The sequence below is a fragment of the Phodopus roborovskii genome, unplaced genomic scaffold, assembly GCF_943737965.1.
Source record: "Phodopus roborovskii unplaced genomic scaffold, PHOROB, whole genome shotgun sequence".
In the NCBI taxonomy this organism is placed as follows: Eukaryota; Metazoa; Chordata; class Mammalia; order Rodentia; family Cricetidae; genus Phodopus; species Phodopus roborovskii.
This window is the reverse complement of record NW_026126410.1, coordinates 14,234,136-14,253,837: the sequence shown is the minus strand read 5'-3', so window position 1 is coordinate 14,253,837 and position 19,702 is coordinate 14,234,136. Positions and strand designations below refer to the sequence as shown.

General features: G+C 37.8%; 1 protein-coding gene across 1 annotated transcript in view; it reads right to left on the bottom strand.

Annotated features, from left to right (window-relative positions):
* Ddx60 (DExD/H-box helicase 60) overlaps positions 1–19,702 on the bottom strand; it is a 103,179-nt gene that overhangs the window by 20,388 nt on the left and 63,089 nt on the right. The window contains 7 exon segments of the mRNA XM_051182480.1: positions 1,834–2,034; positions 2,951–2,999; positions 3,001–3,053; positions 4,851–5,003; positions 5,296–5,443; positions 12,609–12,770; positions 17,905–18,066. Coding sequence (XP_051038437.1) covers positions 1,834–2,034; positions 2,951–2,999; positions 3,001–3,053; positions 4,851–5,003; positions 5,296–5,443; positions 12,609–12,770; positions 17,905–18,066 — 928 coding nt within the window.

Below are 19,702 nucleotides of genomic sequence, written 5' to 3'. Positions count from 1 at the left end.
GTATTAATATTTCCACTACTATGACAAAAGACCCAAGAAGAGAAGCTTACATGAGGACAATTTATTTTTGGCATATGATTTTAAAAGTAGCTTCAATCCATAACTTCCCTGGCTCTATTACTCTGAAGCTGCTCCCCTCACAGAAAGGCTGCACTAAAAGTTTTCCATTCTTGTTCTATCGTTCTATCAAGGACCTAATCTTACTTGGCAATGCCACCTTCACTTGAGGACATTACTGTCCTGCAGGCTAATTTTCTCTAGCAAGGGCTCCCCAGATGTTCTCAGAAGTATACTTCAAATCTACCATAGTGTTACTAAAGAACAGAGTTGATCCTGACACAGACACAATGGCACATGTTTTGTGATTCCAGCACTCAGATGAAGGAGTTCAATGCCATCCTCCACTCTGTAGTCAATTCAAAATCAGAATGGACTACATGAATCCCTGTCTCCAACAATAATGAAATAAACATGAACAACATTCTGAAGCTCTGAATCAGTTATGTGTTACAGGATTTCCCACCTGGTTCTGCAACCTTGCAATCTCCTTACCACAAATGAACACTCATGATGACTAGGCTTTCTTATTGGCTAGCTCTTTCTTAATTATTTGCCCATTTCTATTAATCTAAGTATTTCCACATGGTCTTATCTTACCAGAGAAGGGTCCAGTGCATCCTACCTTACTGGTCTCACATGGTGTCTGCTCTCTGCCTATACTTCCCAGAATTTTCCTCCTCTGGTAGCTCTGCCTATTCGTCCTGCCTGGCCACGAGCCAAACAGTGTTTTATTCATTAACCAAAGAGAGAAACATATATACAGTAGGGCTTCCCCAATCAGCAATGCACAAGCCAAATGTTATGTTCTTTCATAATCAAAAAAAGTAATTTACAAAATAAGGAAATGGGATTTGTCATATTAAAAAATGACTGTTATTGAAGAAGAAACAATTATAAAAGCAATCAGCAAAATGATAACTTAAGAGTTCTTAGTTAAAAAAAATACTTGAAGAAGCAATGGCAGATGTGCTTAAGACCACTGACCTGTACATATTATGTAGCCAATGTGGAGAACATATGTAACCTCCTCACTATAAAATCAATCTGTTAGCAAGATGGAATCGTATCATCACAGAGTAACTGAATAGTCACCTCTAAATTACATTGCAAGCCTGGTAGTAGTGGCATACACCTTTAATCCCAGTACTCAGGAGCCAGAGGCAGGTGGATCTCTGTGAGTTCAAGGGTATTCTGGTCTACAAAATGAGTTACAGGACAGCAAGGACTATTATATGGAGAAATCCTGTCTTGAAAAACAAGTAGATACATAGCTGATGGAATTACTTTTCAGAAAGTAGATCTTGGGGGAAATAATTTGAGATGAACAAAAAGAAACAACTCATATTACTGTACGGTCAGAAAAAAAAGAAAAACTAGGCATGAGTCCTTTTTTGTTTTGTTTTGTTTGATTTTCAATTATCTTAATTTTTTAAGCATTTCAATGAAAAATAAACTGTTACTTTACAGTGATTAAAAAAATGTCTTTTTTTTCTGAATGGTAGAAGAAGATAGATAGGTGGCACATTTTAGTAAAAGAAAATGCTGTATATCATACCAGAAGACAGTGATCATGGGAACACCTTAGTGCGTACCTAGTTATAAATTCTGTCTGATAATGAAAAGAAACAAAAGTTTTATCATTCTTTTCCCAAGCTTCCTCCACCCCTCTCTAGAGAATATTGAGAAGCATTAAAAGCCTGATATAAGCACAGAGGAGCTGATGCCAGCCAGGCCTGTAGTGAAGGCAGAGGCCCCAGCAGGGGAACACAGTACCTTGGCCTTGCCATCCTCCTTGTCATCTGCCTTGGAGGCTAGCAGCAGGAGTCTTAGAATGAGTGAGATACCAAGAGGAAACTGTCCTCTCAGCTCAGGAACTTTGGATTTTATGAGTTTCCCTACTTTGGGCAGTGGAATATTAAAGAAGTAGACATCACCCATCAGGTCTTGTCCCCGTCTTCCAGCCCGACCAGACATCTGGAAACAGAGGAGAATCATGCTGTGAGATAGCCTGAGTGTGTTTCATGAGAGAATGTAAAGAGATAAGCCTTTTTCATTGCTTTTGAGCAGGTATGCTGTGCCTTGGGGTTAACTAAAATGAATAGCCTTCTACTTAAAATTTAAAAAGCTCATATTTGAAGCAGACCTATTTATAATAATATATCTGTCATTCCCATGTATCATTAATCATACTAAGTATTTGCATAATGCTATACAGAATTATACCTATTTATAAAATCATATAACTAATAAAATGAATATAGCATTGCTATGTAACATATAATTGCCACTTCCTGGCAGTTACTTACTTGATAAAATATTCTGTCTACAATATATAATATTACATATGATATATCATATATTATTACACTATATTGTAATATGAATCTTTTTGCAAATCATTTTCTTTAGTTTGTGTATATTTCATGAGGTAGTTATGGTCACCTGGTCACCTAGATTCTGCAAATAGGAGAGGATATTGATGTCTTATCCAAGATCATATACATAATAAGCAGAAGTCATAAAATCTCATAGTCCTATTGCTTAATCAATACCAGACAGTCACCTAGAGTGCTCTGTCATAAACTCGGACATGTTAGTAAATTAGTAGTTAAAATATTTTTCTATACACATGGGGGGAGGGCCTAGGCCCTGCTCCAAATGATATGATAGACTTTGAAGATCCCCCATGGAAGGCCTCATTCTCCCTGGGGAGCAGAAATGGGATGACATGGGCATTCAGAGGGGGAAGGAGAGGAGGGAGAGGGAACTGTGACTGACATGTAAAACAAGCTTGTTGCAAATTTAAACAAAAATATTATCAAATAAATTAAATATGTTTTACTATTTTATGGTCATATAATATTAATAAAGTTAATTTATGTTGTCATACCTGTCTAAAATTTAAAGCATCCAAATAGACTGAGTTTTGAGCAAAAACCAGATTTACAAGGCATGTTGATTCCTAAAGCAAGTGTTCCAGTAGCTGTCACCACCTAAAAAAAGAACAAAACAGTGATCCAACACATTGTAATTTTGGTAGAATACAAGTATTTCCATGTACTTGCTAAAACCTGTATTGAAATCTCAATAAAATTACAGTGGGAAAACTAAGGGGATAAGACACATAATGTTTCTTTTTGTTTAGCAAACACAGACACACATTCTATAATGGATTCTGTTATAGTACTGGTTGCTTTGCAAGGACTATATTCTTTAATCTTAATTGTGTGGTACAAATGTCACAGAGGAACTTTGGGGCCACATCTAAAATAATTATCTTATTTCATCACCATCTACCTCTCTGCTTTTAGCATTAATTCCTCAATGTCCCTCAATGTCATAGTGATTTTGCTTACTCTTCAAATACTGAAGCCCAAGCATAATTCACTCTTGCATATTTCCAGAGCCAAATAGAGCATCTGGCATACAGTAAGTGTTACAGTAAATATAGCAGGTAAAATATTAGGAAAGGAATTTTTTTGTGAGAGGGCAATAAATATTTTACAAGCCCACTTCTTAGTAAGTATTTGATCTACTAAAGGTCATTGGAAAGTGATAAAAGAATAAAGTACATTTTCTTTTTCTGTCATGAATATGCATGATCACTAATCAGACACAGAAAAGTATGTAAAGTTTATTCACATAATCTAACTTCTTGTTCATTTTTCTTTCTGTAGTTAGTACATGTTGGACTTATCCTGTGTTGTTGTAGAATCACCTTTTTGTACACTGTGATGATCTGTTTTTAACAAGGCACCTCCTGCTTGATTTAATAACTAGCTGAATGGCCCATGGCTAGACAGGAAGAAGCTAGGTGGGACTTTTGGATAACAGAGAGGACTCTGGGAAAAAACAAAGAAGGAGTTGCCAACTAGACATGGATAAGAAATAGGATGTACAAGATGGAAGAGAGGTCATGCCATCTGGCCAAATGCATATTAATATAAATGGGTTAATTCAAGTTATAAGGGCTAGTTGTGACAAGCCTAATCTCTAGGCCAAGTTTTCATAATTAATAACAAATCTTCTGTGTTATTTTTTGTGACCTGGATGCTGAAAAAATTTAGATTGATGGCTGTTTGTGTTCTGTTTTGTGATGCTGTTTAAGGATGTGAAGTAATGCTTTCTAATTGTTTTGTGTCGGAGGCTTATGTCTCTGTCAAAATGAAACTTGCTACTTATTAAGTGCTTTTTATTCAAATTGCCTTAACATGCACAAACATTGAAAGAAAATGAATAGATTAATTACCTTCCTAAAGTATATTTTTTGATGAAGCTATTACTATTTCCCTAATAGCTGGTCTGGATCAGTCTAGTTATTCATCACTTTATTAGTGACTAAGAAATTACTATCAGACACTATTTTAACTACATCTAGTTAACCATAGAGGCCTGGATATCTGTACAGACAGGTAGGAAGTGACATAGCTGGGCAAAGACAGGATATAAGCATGTAAAACAGGAAATCGCTCTCTTCTCTGCTGAGACACTTAGGAGGTAAGGTATGCTGTGGCTTTCTGCTTCTCTCTGATCTCTCAGCATTTCCCACTACATCTGACTCCATCCTAAACCTATTAAGAATTCCTTTTTATAGCAGTCAAATCTTCTTCTCCAATTAAATGACATGGAACGTATGCAAAGATGCCATAGTCAGTAAACAAAGTCTACATCCCAAGAGGCACAGCTACATGAGAGAATAAAAGTAAAGGAATAGCTGTATTTCCTCATTTCATGAACATTCTGCTTCATATACTCACATTTCCAAATTTTACAATGAAAAATTGACCTACCCTAATGAATCCTTTCCTAAAAAGAATTTCAACTAACTGCTTTTCTTTGGCACTCATGGAACTGTGATGATAGCCAATGCCTCTTCTTGCCAATTTCTTCAGTGTGTTGCCTTTTCTTTGGAATTTCACTCGGTCAAACACCATCTGCAATGACTAAAAGACAAGAGATTTAGAATATTGCTTATCTAATTCTCAAGCAAAATATTCAGTGAGAATAATATACAAGAACAGCCATTTGGATTATTTGTCAGCAAGAAAAATTTGGTCTACAAATTTTAAACCTATCCTAAGTATGGATTGCAATGTCCTTGAAAGTTGTATGCATGAAAAGTTACTGCCTCCTACATCTCTAGCTCATAGTGACTTCCCTTATGGTAGCAATTATAAGCAATATGGATAACACCATCTGCATGAAAGAGAATGCAGGTCCCTCCTAGGTACTGACCTCATCATCTATTGCTTTCTGATCAGCATATGTGCAGTCCTCAGGAATCGCTAGATTCTTCTCCAGACTCTTCAGGAGGTAATTGTGTTCAGCTTCACGCATGATGATTTGATCCAATCTTCTGGAAGTCTTCTGACATTTTTCATCTCTTTAAAGAATAAAGTTTCAAAAAATCAGTATTTACATCCAATCTCTACAGGAAGCCCAAAGTATCTTATAAGTCATAGTTATCAACCCGAATCACTGCTTATGCATTTATATTCTCATTGCACAGTTCCCTATCCCTAATGTGTTTATACTCCAGCTGCTGGAATCTAGGATCCCTCAAGATAAACCCATTGCGAATTTGACTTTTTTTCTGTAGTGTTCACCATTGTTTCTCTTTCCGCTGGTGACTTTGCTTCATCTTGCTAATATAATGCTCTGTAAGTCTCCTTATGCTTTTCACACACTCTGGTTAGAGGTATGTGTTTTCTTTCTACTTGCGAATTCAGGATACTCTCCTTCCTACTTGCTGTGGACACAGTAAGCAGGTGCCATGTCCAGGCTATATTCTAGCAGAAACCATATCCTCTTAACTTTGCTTTCCTCCTATTTTTTCTTATTATTTCCTTCACTAATTATTTCCTTGCCCACCCCTTCACTAAGGAATGTACACACATGGATATCCCTTCTCATCATGTGCTACATAAACATGGCAAAGACCCTTAGGTGTTCACTCTGTGTTCTCCAGGACCCCCTTTAACAATCACTTGGGTCATTTATACATTTTTTTCACTCTACTATGCGAAGGAGATATTTCTGAACATAATATGATGAGGTCACTTGCATTCTACTATGCCATGGTATACATCACACATCCAGAAAACAACACCTCCAAGTAGCATTAACCTTAATGAGGAGGGAAGTGTCATGCTAATGCCCAGCCCTAATTTAAAAAAATATATATACCAATGCATTTACAGAGGAAAACAGATTGCTATGTTACTTGATTATTAAACTACTAAATAAAACACTATTAATAAATAAAAACTGCTGAATACAATATGAACTTCCAGCTCAACAAACATGACCCTGTAAGAGTGAGAGCTCTTGGTGTGCATGTTTCTTTAGTGGTTGCTGCATTGTAGAAATGGATACAGAGAGAGAAGGGCCAGAGTTTTGCCCTTCAATGCATAGTGTAAGAAGCAAGCTCCCCATCCTCTACAAACTGAGAGTGCTGAAGGTACTTAAAAAAAAAAAAAAAAAAAAAAAAAAAAAACTTTCATTTTAACAGCTCGACTTGTTGGTCACTAACCCATCTTGAATATGTAGCTCCTGAAACCTTGAAGCAGAGGTATTTTAAGGGAGATAATTTCCCAAGAAACCCTATGTTCCCCTTGGAGTTCACTGCCTCATTTTATACTGCCAAGGAAAGAACAAAACATGCACAGATAGCATTGTACATGAAAGAATCGAGTAAATGTTAGCTTGTTCTAGAATTTGGAATGCTTGAATCAGCACTGCTCTAAAAGTCATAGTCCTTCACTTAAAAACGTTCTAGACCATCCTAAGAATTAGCCAAGGGAACAAAACAATGCATAGACATAGGTAGCTAAAAAGCCGATGAACTGCAGCAGTAGCATGGCAATATATCCCCAGAGGTAAAATAGTGGCACATACATCTTCAGGGTAACTGTAAATGACTAATTGGAAGTAAGGACAATCAATCATAGAATATTCATGCCTATGCATTACTGATGAAATAATGTGCTAAGAAGAGGACCTTACTGCTACTACATCCATAAACCAGTATAACTACAAATAGCATTCTAAATTCTTATTCATATATACACAGATAAGTGTAGCATTCACCCTTATTAAAGCAGTTTCTTTTTGTAATAGAGAGAATCCATCATAGAAATCTTTTGTTGGTCAAAATGAAGAGAATAACTGACAACACGGTGCCTATCCCCCACTCTATACATCTGCAATATAATCCCTACACCTAAGGCTCAGGGAACACTGAAGAAATTAAGATTGTAAGTACCAGATGACCAGTACATCTGCTACCATAAAATGTCTTCTATTGATGACAGAGAAACTTCATCCACAAAATCTTAACTACATTGATGGGAGTTTGCCTCCAATGTGGCAAGACTAGCCATTTGGACAAGATACTGCTCTTGTCTGGACTGTTTGACTTTATGCTGTATAAACTGGACATGCAGGACCCACAGAAAAGTGACTGCTGATTCAAGATGGACATTGCTACAACAGTCCTGCTTCATGGAAGAGTCTGCCAGACAATCTATAGGACACAGAGAAAAATGACTGACAAGCTGCCAATAAAAGAAGACAGTTTAAAGTTTCCTGATTTGCTGAAGAGTCTGCCAGACACACTATGGCCTATGGGCTGAAGATAGAAGATTACAAAAGAACTTCGGGTGACCAGGCAGTGAGTTGTCTCTGTCATTTCTAGAGCTTATATATTATCCTTCTGTGGTCTTTGAAGGAGTTGAAGACAGATATTTATGGTTATAGTTTTCCTTAGTTAGGCTTACAGATAAGTTACATATAGGACTTTGGACTCACAAATATAGGATAGATGATAGAATAGTTTCTTTTAATCTTGCTAAATGTTAATGGACTAATTGTTAACTGTGATTCTTATTTGATAACTGATGTGTTGTATATTTTTCTATGTTAAGGTTAAAACCCTTCTTTTTATTTAAACAGAAAAGAGGAGATGATGGGAGATGCCATTATGTATATATGTTTCTCATACTGGATAATAATAAAGCACTGTTGGCCAATATGGAAGGAAGATAGGAGGGACTAGGAGACAAGGAGGAAATAGGAAGTAGTAAGGAGGAGTCAAGATGGAGAGTCTAAAGAAAACAGTATGCCGCCGGCTCCCCGGTAAGAGAAATACATAGATCAGCAAAAATGGGTTAATAATTAAGACAGAGCTAGCCTATGAGAAACAAGTAACAGGGCCAACAGCATTGTATCAAATACAGAGTCTCTGTGTGTTAATTGGGGCTGGCGCAGCGACAGGACAAGACCAGGTGGCGACAGGTGGAAAAACCGTACTCGTTACACTACATGGCCAAACAAGACCTGAACAATGACACTAGTTAATAACAAACATTGATGTGGGAAATCTCACTAGGACACAACCATTCCTGCATCTGCTGTGAGCACACTGAACATGCCTATCCACCAGGGACCAACCTGAGTACCCGCCTGCCTGATCTTTGACCCTCATCACCTGGCCCCTGCTTGAGGAGAGGCCTCCTAGAGAGCTTGGGCCAACCAAAGTAGAAGACATTGATCGTCTGACCCACCTATGCCCACCAGAAGAGTAGGCTAGAGAGAGAGACTCCACCTGCACCCACTGGAAGAAGCAATGGGAAGACATCAATACAAGAAAACACCTAACAAGAGAAAGACAGGCATGACACCACCAGAATCTAGGCACTCTCCACCAACTAGACCTGAAAGCAACAAAGCAGATTAAGCAGAAGAGAATAGCATAAAAAAAACTTCAAAAAAATGATAGAGGCCATCAAAGATGATAGGAGAAATGGGAAAAAAACAAACAAAAAAAATAGGAAATAGGAAGATATGAACAAATATCTTAAAGAAACTGAGGAAAGCAGAAAAAAAAAGTTAAATTAGAGAATTAACACCACAACTAAAAGCCTTAGAACGAAAAAGATGAAAACCCTCTGGAGGAGTAGACACCAGGAAATAATCAATTTGAGGACTGAAATCAATAAAATAGAAACCAGAAAATGAATACAAAAACTCAATGTAACAAACAGTTGTTTTTATGAGAAAATCAACAAGATAGACAAACCTTTATCCAAACTAACCAAAAAGCAGAGAGAGAAAAAGAGAGAGAGAGAGAGAGAGAGAGAGAGAGAGAGAGAGAGAGAGAGAGAACATACAAATTAACAAAATTAGAAACCAAAAGGTGTACATAACAATGGACACTGAGGAAATCCAGACAACTTTCAGGTCATACTTTAGAAAACCTGTACTCCACAATTTGAAAATGCAAAGGAAAGGAACAAATTTCTGGATAGATATCACTTACCAAAATTAAATCAAGAACAGATTAGCAACTTAAATAAACCTATAATCCCTAATGAAATAGAAGCAGTCATAAAAAGCCTCCCAACCAAAAAAAGCCCAGGGCCATATGGCTTCAGTGCAGAATACTACCAGAAATTCAAAGAAGAGCAAATACCAACACTCCTCAAATTGTTCTACACAATAGAAGCAGAAGGTTCATTACCAAATTCTTTTTTACAAGGACCCAATTACCTTGGTACACAAGTCACACAAAAACACAACTAAGAAAGAAAACTACAGACCAATATATCTCATAAACATTGATGCAAAAATACTCAATAAAATACAGGCAAATCGAATCCAAGAACACATCAGAGAAATCATTCACCATGACCAAGTAGGCTTCATCACTAGGTCACAGGGGTGGTTCAACACACAAAAAAAAAATCTATCAATGTGAGCCACCATATAAACAAACTGAAAAAGAAAAACCGCATGTTCACCTCACTAGATGCTGAAAAGCCTTTGACAAAATTCAGTACCCTTTCATGATAAAGGTCTTTTACAGATCAGGGATAACAAGAACATACCTAAACATACTAAAAGCAATATACAGTAAACCAACTGCCAACATAAAACTGAATGGAAAGAAGTTTAAGGAGATTCCTCTAAAATGAGGAACAAGACAAGACTGCCCACTCTCTCCATATCTCTTCAATATTGTACTTGAAGTTCTTAGCAATAAAACAACAAAAGGAGATCAGGGGGATACAAATTGAAAAGGAAGAAGTCAAACTGTCACTATTTGCAGATGATATGGTAGTTTACATGAGCAACAACAAAAAAACAAAAACAAAAACAAAAAACAAAAAAAAAAAAACTACCAGGGAACTCCTAAAGCTGATAAACACCTTCAACAAACTATCAGGATACAAGATAAACTCCAAATAATCAGTATCCCTAATATATCAGATACCAGAAAATGGAAAGATCTCCCATGCTCTTGGATAGGTAGGATAAACATAGTACAAGTATACAATGGAAGGAGGAAAGCATCTTCAACAAATGGTGCTGGCACAACAAGATTGCGGTGTCTAGAAGACTAAAAAATAGACCCATGTCTGTTGCCATGCACAAAACTCAAACCCAAATTGATCAAAGACCACAACATAAATCCACCCACACTGAACCTCTTAGAAGAGAAAGTGGGAGGTACCCTAGAACAAATTGTTATAGGACACCACTTCCTGAACATAACTCCTGTAGCAGAGGAACTGAGATCGAAAATAAATGGGACCTCCTCAAACTGAGAAGCTTCTGTAAGACAAAGGACATGGTTTACAAGATCAGAGAGCAGCCCACAGAATGGGGAAATATCTTCACCAATCCTACATCTGACAGAGGACTGATGTCCAAAATATACAAAGAATTCAAGAAACTAGTCACAAAAGCACCAAATAACCCTATTAAAAAATGGGTACATAACTGAATAGAGACTTCTCAATAGAGGAAATCAAAAAGGCTGAAAGACATTTAAGAAAGTGTTCAACATCCTCAGCCATCAGGGAAATGCAAATCAAGGCAACTCTGAGATACCATCTTACTTTTGCCAGAATGGCTAAAATTTGAAACACCAATGACAACTTATGCTGGAGAGGATATGGAGAAAGGGAAAAAGAGAACACCCCTCCACTGCTGGTGGGAGTGCAAACATGTACAACCATTTTGGAGATCAATGTATTGCTTCCTCAGGAAAATGGGAATCAGTCTACCATAGGACCCGGCAATCCCACTCTTAGGCATATACCCAAATGATCCACACCAATGCAACAAAGACATCTGTTCAACTATGTTTGTAGCTGCATTATTTGTAACAGCAAGAACCTGGAAGCAACCTAGATGCCCCCTAACTGAAGAATGGATAAAGAAGATGTGGTACATTTACACAATGGAATACTAGTCAGTGGGAAAAAAAAAACAATGGAATCTTGAAATTCAAAGGTAAATGGATGGAACTTGAAGAAACCATCCTGAGTGAAGTAACCCAGTCACAAAAAGAGAAACATGGTATGTACTCACTCATGCATGAATTTTAGACATAGAACAAAGGATCACCAGCCTATAATTCATACCGCCAGAGAAACTAGGATATAAGGAGGATTCTAAGAGATTCATACAAGGTCTGTCACAGAAGTGGAAAGAACAAGATCTCCTGAGCATGTTGGGGGTGGTAGTGAGTGCAGAGGGGGCTAGGAGAAAGAGAAGGAGAGGAGAGGAAAACATGTGGGACTAGGAAGATTCAGTCAGGGGAGGAATAGAAGAGAGAAAAAAAGAGAGAGGATACAATAAAAAGAGCCATTATAGGTTTGAAGAGAAAACTGACTCTAGAGAAATGTCCAGAGACCTACAAGACTTACCCCAACTAATAATTTGAGCAACAGTGGAAAGGCTACCTTAAATGCACTTCCCTGATAATGAGATTGATGACTAACTTATCCACCATCACAGAATCCTCATCTAGTAGCTGATGGAAATAGAAGCAGACACCCACAGTTAAACACTGAGCCAAACTGAAATCCAGATGCAGAAAGAGAGGACAAGACCAGGCTACAGAAACCCACAGAGACAGCTGGCCTGAGCAAGCTGGAGCTAACGGACACCCAGACTGATAGCTGGGAAACCAGCATTGGACTGACTCAGATCCCCTGAACATGGGTCTCACTTAGAAGGCCTGAGCAGTCTAAGATACCTCTGACAGTGGAACCAGGATGTATCCCTGGTGCACAAAGGACTTTGGGAGCACATTCCCTATGGAGGGATTCTCCCTTAACTTAGAGGCAGGAAGGAAGACATAGTCCCTACTCCAAATGACTTGACAGATTATGTTGACCCCTCCTGCATGGCATCACCCTCCATGTGGAGTGGGGGGTTGGAAGATGGTTCAGGGGCATGGGAGAGAGGGATGGAGGGATGGAGGGATGGAGGGAAGGAGGGGGATGATCATGTCAAGTTCTGTAATACACATACAATCTGGACCTGCCTTAAACAACCATAAATTAAACTGTTCTATACAACTAAAGGAATATGTAATGCTGTTTACCTGTCTTCAACTATAACCCTCTGGAGCTTAAAAACAAAAAACAAGCAGTAATTATTCCTTCATTAGAGAGCATTTTCAATGCATGCTTCCTACTAGGATATTTGGTTTCTACAAACCCTTATGAAGACAATTTGCTTAGAAAAACACTTACTTTGTCTTTTGTGGTTTCTCTAATGATTTTTTAACTTTTCGAAGTTTGTTAGCTATGATTTGAGCTTCTTTATCAGCATTAGCAGACCTTTTCTCCTCCTGTTGGACCTGCAGGAATTGGCAAGCAGCCTCAGCACCTCCTTCCACAGAACTTAATCTATATCTGGAATCAAAGAAATGTGTACTTAAAATACAATAATATAAGATTCAGTCTTTCCATCTTTTAAGATTGGGTGTTACATTTCTCATGACTATGAGCAAATAGCGGAAAGAAGCACAAATAAAAGAAGGGCTCTCTCTAAGACTTGAAGGCTTGATCCCCATGGTCCAATATGGTGGTTTGACTGAGTATGGTTCACACAAGCTCATGTATTATAATATAAAGTCTATAGTTTGTATAGCTGTTTGGGAAGGATTAGAGGAGGTATACAACTGGAATCAGGCTTTGAGGTATCAAAAGTCCATGCCATTGCCAGTTAGATTTTTCTCTCTGAATTCTACTTTGTGATAATGACACATTCTCTCAGCTACTTCTCCAATACCATGCCTACCTGCCTGTTGTCACATCCACAGGCCATAATGGTCATGGACTATAACTCTCTAGAACTGTTAGTCCCAGTAAATTCTTTCTTCTACAAGTTGTCTTGACCACAGCAATAGAAAAGTAATTAAAGTACCCAGGAAATCTTACAGATCTGAACAAATTTAATCTGCATTCTGTTGATTAATTTGTAGCTCTGATCTGAGATGTATAAATGATGATATCCTAGGCCAGGTCCATGGATAAGGACCTAACTTCCAAAATTACCCAAAACTGCACCAGCAGCAAGACACCAACTGTACAAACACACACTGATGGAGAGCACTTCACATGCAATCCATAACAGTGACATATGCCTGCTGGAAAATTTATGAATTTTTACTCTGAATTCTTGGTCCTCTAGGTTCACATATTCCTAATTAGCAAATGTGAAGTGAAAGTTAAGTTTTTCCCAATACCATATTCCTGTGACACTGCAGAATTAGCTCCTAGAAACTCTTCATAGGACACACAAGCCAAGGCAAGAGCAAAGCAGTGATTTGTAAAAAGGAGAGAGAGAAAGAGAGAGAGAAAGAGAGAGAGAGAGAGAGAGAGAGAGAGAGAGAGAGAGAGAGAGAGAGAGAGAGAGAGATCACACACCCTCATGAAAGCTGAGAAAGAGTTTTAGTCAACTTAAAAAAAATTGTTCTTTGGCAAATTGAAAAGAGACATAATTTCTTACTGTCACATGATCACTTATTTCTAGACAGTAGGAAACCCTGGAGATCATAGCTTCTACAACCCAGTAGGTCTCCTAGACATGGCCTTTATACCTTTGAAAATGTAGATGCCTAGGACTATAAAGGTTCAGACTTGGCCCTAGCACTTACCTTGTAGACCTAGTCAGGATCTTAACCATTTAGACTTCTCAGATCTGTGCAACAAACATTGATGGTTGAATTCTCTCTCAAGAAAAAGTAAAGGCAAACACACCTCATTTACACCACAATTTCACAATGTTTGGAATTTAGACTTTCTGATGACAAACAGGCTGGGGGGAATCATTTCATTTTACCACTACGGATAGGAGAAAAATGCTGTGTTTAAAGGTAGCTACTGGGCATCATCGCTATATTATATTATAGCAAATAACAAGTTGGAACTATATAATAAAGTTTATGCTTAAAGTATAAGACAAAAGATAAAAAAGTAAAACTTTACAAACTCAGTATTTTAAAAATTGTCAAACCAGACCCATTGCCACGGGCCTGTCCACAATTCTAGCTAGTAGGAAGGATGAGACAGCTGAAACAGGAGACTCTTAAGTTGAAGGTTAGCCTAATATATATAATGGATTCAAAATTAGCCTGGGTAACTTGAGATCTTATCAGAAAAGCAAAAGGAAAGAATGTATGAGGGCATTGTTCAGTGGCAAAATGATTTTCTAATGTGTGAGGCCCTGTGATCTATTTCCAGTCATTGTCACAAAAGTAATTTGAAATAAAAAAAATCCTCAGGGATGTACGGAGCTTTTGAAGTAAGGATTAAGAAATGGCAGTCATTTTTCATCAGGTAACAACATAATAATATGAATATACATGATATAGTTATTGTTCTCAGGTGCAATTCAAGAGGCTAGAGTGTAATAACTCATTGGATACAACAATTACAGCAATATTATTTCAACTCCTCCATTCCCATACCACAGATGAGAAAAATGGAGATAGAGATTAAGAATACTACTCATAAATACACACAGCTTGTATGTAATAGAGTCTGTCATCTAATCCATGTTTCTGACTATATCATTGTGGTAATTTTATGTTATATAAGTTCCAATCATTGCCATTATAGTATCTCTTTTCTAAAAACTATATCACTTGAAAATAAATGTGACTCATAAGTCTTTCTAATACAGAATCACATACAATGAAAATGTCCTAGCAAGTGTACATCAGTGAGTAATATTTTATACCACTGGACTACACATTTACATCTTTCATTTTAGTCTCACCAAAATTCTGTATGATTGTAGTCATTAAGTGGTTGACAATCAATGACACAGCTAAAGGGGATATAAGTGGATTTATGCTGAGACCTGCTTTTAAAATGTATACCCTTAAGCACATATCAACATTTCCATGCTCTAAACCTCTAAACACATTCCACTTACTTTACCCAGGCATCATGTTACAGAATGTTGTAATATGCCACTAAAGACTAACACTCATATTACATATGAGATAGGATTTTTTTTTCTTCACCTACCAAATTCCCCAGAGGGACATGGAGGCAGAGAAAAGCATCTACCATTAGCAGTCATTATTGCCTTGCCTCTCCACCCTACAGACAAATAGCGCCCATGAACACTGATGCAAAAATACTCAGTGAAATACTGGCAAATTGAATGCAAGAACACATCAGAGAAATCATCCACCATGACCAAGTAGGCCTCACCCCAGGGATGCAGGAATGGTTCAACATACAAAAATCTATCAATGTGATCCACCATATAAACAGACTGAAGAAGATAAACCACATGATCATCTTACTAGATGCTGATAAAGCCTGTGTCAAAATCCAATACCCCCCTCATGACAAAGGTTTTGAAGAGATAAGGCATAACAAGGACATACCTAAACATAATAAAAGCAATATACAATAAACCAACAGCCAGCGTCAAACTAAATGGAAACTCAACGTGATTACTCTAAAATCAGAAAGAAGACAAGGCTACCCACTCTCTCCATATCTCTTAAATATTGTACTACAAGTTCTAATTAGAGCAGTAAGACAATAAAAGGAGATCAAAGGGATACAAATTGGAAAGGAAGAAGTCAAACTTTAACTATTTGAAGATGATATGATAGTTTACATAAGTGAGCCAAAAAAATCTCTACCAGGGAACTCCTACAGCTGATAAACACCTTCAACAAAGTGGCAGGATGCAATATTAACTCAAAAAAAATCACCATATACAGATGAAAAAGGGGCTGAGAAAGAAATCAGAGAAACATCACCCTTTACAATAGCCACAAGCAACATAAAATACCTTGGAGGTAATGCTAACTAAACAAGTAAAAGACCTGTATAGCAAGAATTTTGAGTCTTTAAAGAAAGAAATTAGATATGAGAAAATGGAAAGATCTCCCATGCTCTTAGATAGATATGACCAACATAGTAAAAATGGCAATTTTGTCAAAAAACAATCCACAAATTCAATGTAAACCCCATCAAAATACTGGCATAATTCTTCACAGACCTTGAAAGGACAATACTCAACTTTATATGGAGGGGAGCCCCAACATAGACAGTAAAGGAACTTTCAGAGGTTTCTGACTTCAAGCTCTATTATAGAGCTATAGTCCTGCAAACAGCTTGGTATTGACATAAAAATAGACAGGTAGACCACTGGATTCAAATTGAAAATGCTGATATTAACCCACACATCTCTAAACACATGATTTTTGTCAAAGAAGCTAAAGTTATACAATGGAAAAAAGAAAGCATCTTCAACAAATGGTGCTGGCATAACTGGATGCTCACATATAGAAGACTGCAGATAGATAGATACATATCTATCACCATGCACAAAACTTAAGTCCAAATGGATCAAAGACCTCCACATAAATCCAGCCATATTAAACTTTTTAGAAGGAAAAGTGGGAGGTACACTTGGAAAAAATGCTACAGGAGACTGCTTCCTGAACATAACACCAATATCACATACACTAATATCAACAATTAATAAATGGGACCTCTAGAAACTGAAAAGCTTCTGTAAGTCAACAAGACAAAATGGCAACACACAGAATGGGAAAAGATCTTCACCCACCCCACATCTGACAGAGGGCTGATCTCCAAAATATACAAAGAACTCAAGAAGCTAGTCACCGAAACACCAAATAATACAATTAAAAATGGGATACACTACTAAATAGAGAATTATCAATTAAGAAATTTAAAGTTGCCAAAAGACACTCAAGAAAGTGTTCAACATCCTTAGCCATCATGGATATGCAAATCAAAACAACTTTGAGATACCATGTTTCTTCTGTCTGATTGGCTAAAATCAAAAACACCAATGACAGTTTTTGATAGAGAGAATGTGGAGAGAGGGGAACACACTCCCACTGCTGGTGTGAGTGCAAACTCATACAGCCACTTTGGAAATCAGTTTGGCCAATGGCTCAGGTTTCTTATCGACTCTCTCAATGATTAATGCATTTCTATAAATCTATGTATTTCCACATACCAGTGATTCCCAAGCCACTTTCTTCCTTGGCAGACATATGCATCTATCAGGCAACTCACACTGTATTCCTCCTCCCAACCTCCTCCTAGTCTGGTAGCCCTGCCTATTCACTTCCTGCCTGTCTACATCCTTCCTGTCCATTCACCAAAACAGCTTTATTCATCAACCAATAAGAAAGCATACAGCAAGATAACCCTCATCATCTCAACTGTGGGTCACACTGTGATAAATGTGTCATGAGTCAAAAGAGAGTCGTATGTACAATGGGGGATGATCATGTCAAGTTATGCATTACACATACAATCTGGACCTGCCTCAAACAACCATAAACTGACATACAACTAAGGAATATGTGATGTTGCCCACTTGTCTTCAACCTAATGTCCCTCTGAAGCATAAGAACAAAAATAGTCCAAGCAGTAATTAAAACTTCATTATAGAGAATGTTCAATGCATGCTTACTCCTAGGACATTTGGGTTCTACAATCCTTATGTGAACAATTTGCATAGTGAAATACTTACATTGTCTCTTGTGGTTTCTCCAAAGATTTTTCAACTTTTCGAAGTTTATTAGCCATGACATGAGCTTCTTTGTCAGCACTAGGATGCCTTTTTTCCTTTTGTTTGTCCTCCAGGAATTGGCAAGCAGCCTCTGCACATGCTTCTACACAATCTAATCTAAATCTGGAAACAAAATAATGTGTATTAAAATATCATATTATCATAAGCTTCAGTCACTCCATCCTTTCTGGTGGCGTGTTATATTTCTCATGCATATGAGCAAATGGCTGACATAAGCAATTATAGAAGGGTATGAGCTCTTATATAGTTTGAAAGGACACAGCTATGTCTACTGGGATAAGGGTAAGCTTGGCAACAAATCTAGAGATGGCTTGATGGGAGATGGCATTCTGTAAATATGTTTCTCATACTAGTTAATGAATAAAGTACTGTTGGCCAATAGGAAAGCAAGATAGGCGGGAGTAGGAGACAAAGAGGACATGAGGAAGTAGTAGGGAGGAGTCAATTGTAAAGACACCGGTAAGATGAGACCATGTGGAAATACTTAGATTAATAGAAATGGGTTAACAATCAAGACAGAGCTAGCTGATAAGAAACTAGTACCTGGCCAACAGCATAATATCAAAGACAGAGTCTGTGTGTGTTATTTAGGGCTGGTGCCACTGTGGGTCCAGGCTGGCAGGAAAAAACAAACTCCTAACAGTGGCTAGTCACATTGAGGGTATAGACAGGAAGCAGAGCACAAACTGAAAGTGGGGCTGTCTATAGGACTTCAATGCTTGACCCCTGTGGCTCAGTATGGTGGTTTGACTAAGAATGGTCACTGAAGACAGAATTTCTGTCCCACCTGATCCCACAGCCATTTAGTCCCAAATAAGCACACTGAGGCTTATTTCAAACTGGCTGCTGGCTTCAGCTTCTTACTAGGTATCTCTCTCTCTTAATTATTAAACCATTTCTATTAAACTATGTATTGCCACAAGGCTGTGGCTTATATGTAATGTACCCACAGGCTAATCCTTCATTGGCAACATGGCATCTCCCCCTCAATTCTCCCTCTGCATTCTTCTTTCTGGAATTCTCCTACTTTGGTAGGTCCACATATCCTTTCTGGCTGGCTACTGAACAATCAGTATTTATTCATCAACCAATAAGAGAAGCAGATATTCACAGCATACAGAAGGGCATTCCCTATCAGATCACCATAGGTTCATGTATTTTAATACAAAATCTGTAGTTAGTATACCTGTTTGGGAAGGATTAGAAGGTATAGCATTGGAGGAAGTATGCAACTGGAATCAGGCTTTGAGGTATCAAAAGTCCATGCCATTCCCAGTTAGTTTTCTCTCTCTGAACCCTACTTGTGATAATGATATATTCTCTTAGCTACTGCTCCAACACCATGCCTACCTGCCTGTTGTCACATCCACAGGCTATAATGGTCATGGACTATAACTCTCTAGAACTGTGAGCCCCAGTAAATTCTTTCTTCTACAAGTTGTCTTGACTGTGGTGTCTCTTCACAGTAATAGAAAATTAATTAAGGTTACCAGGAAGGTTCACAGATCTGGACAAATTTAATCTGCATCCTGTTGTTTACTTTGCAGCTCTGATCTGAGAAGTATAAAAAATAACATCCCAGACCAAGTACATGGGTAAGGGGGCATCTCATAATTTTTCATAACCTTCCAAACAGCACCAGTTTTGGAACACATCAATGAAAAGCACTTCACATGCAAACCATGAGAGTGTTGTATACCCGCTGGAATTTTGCAGCTGGCCTTTATGCATTTAGCTC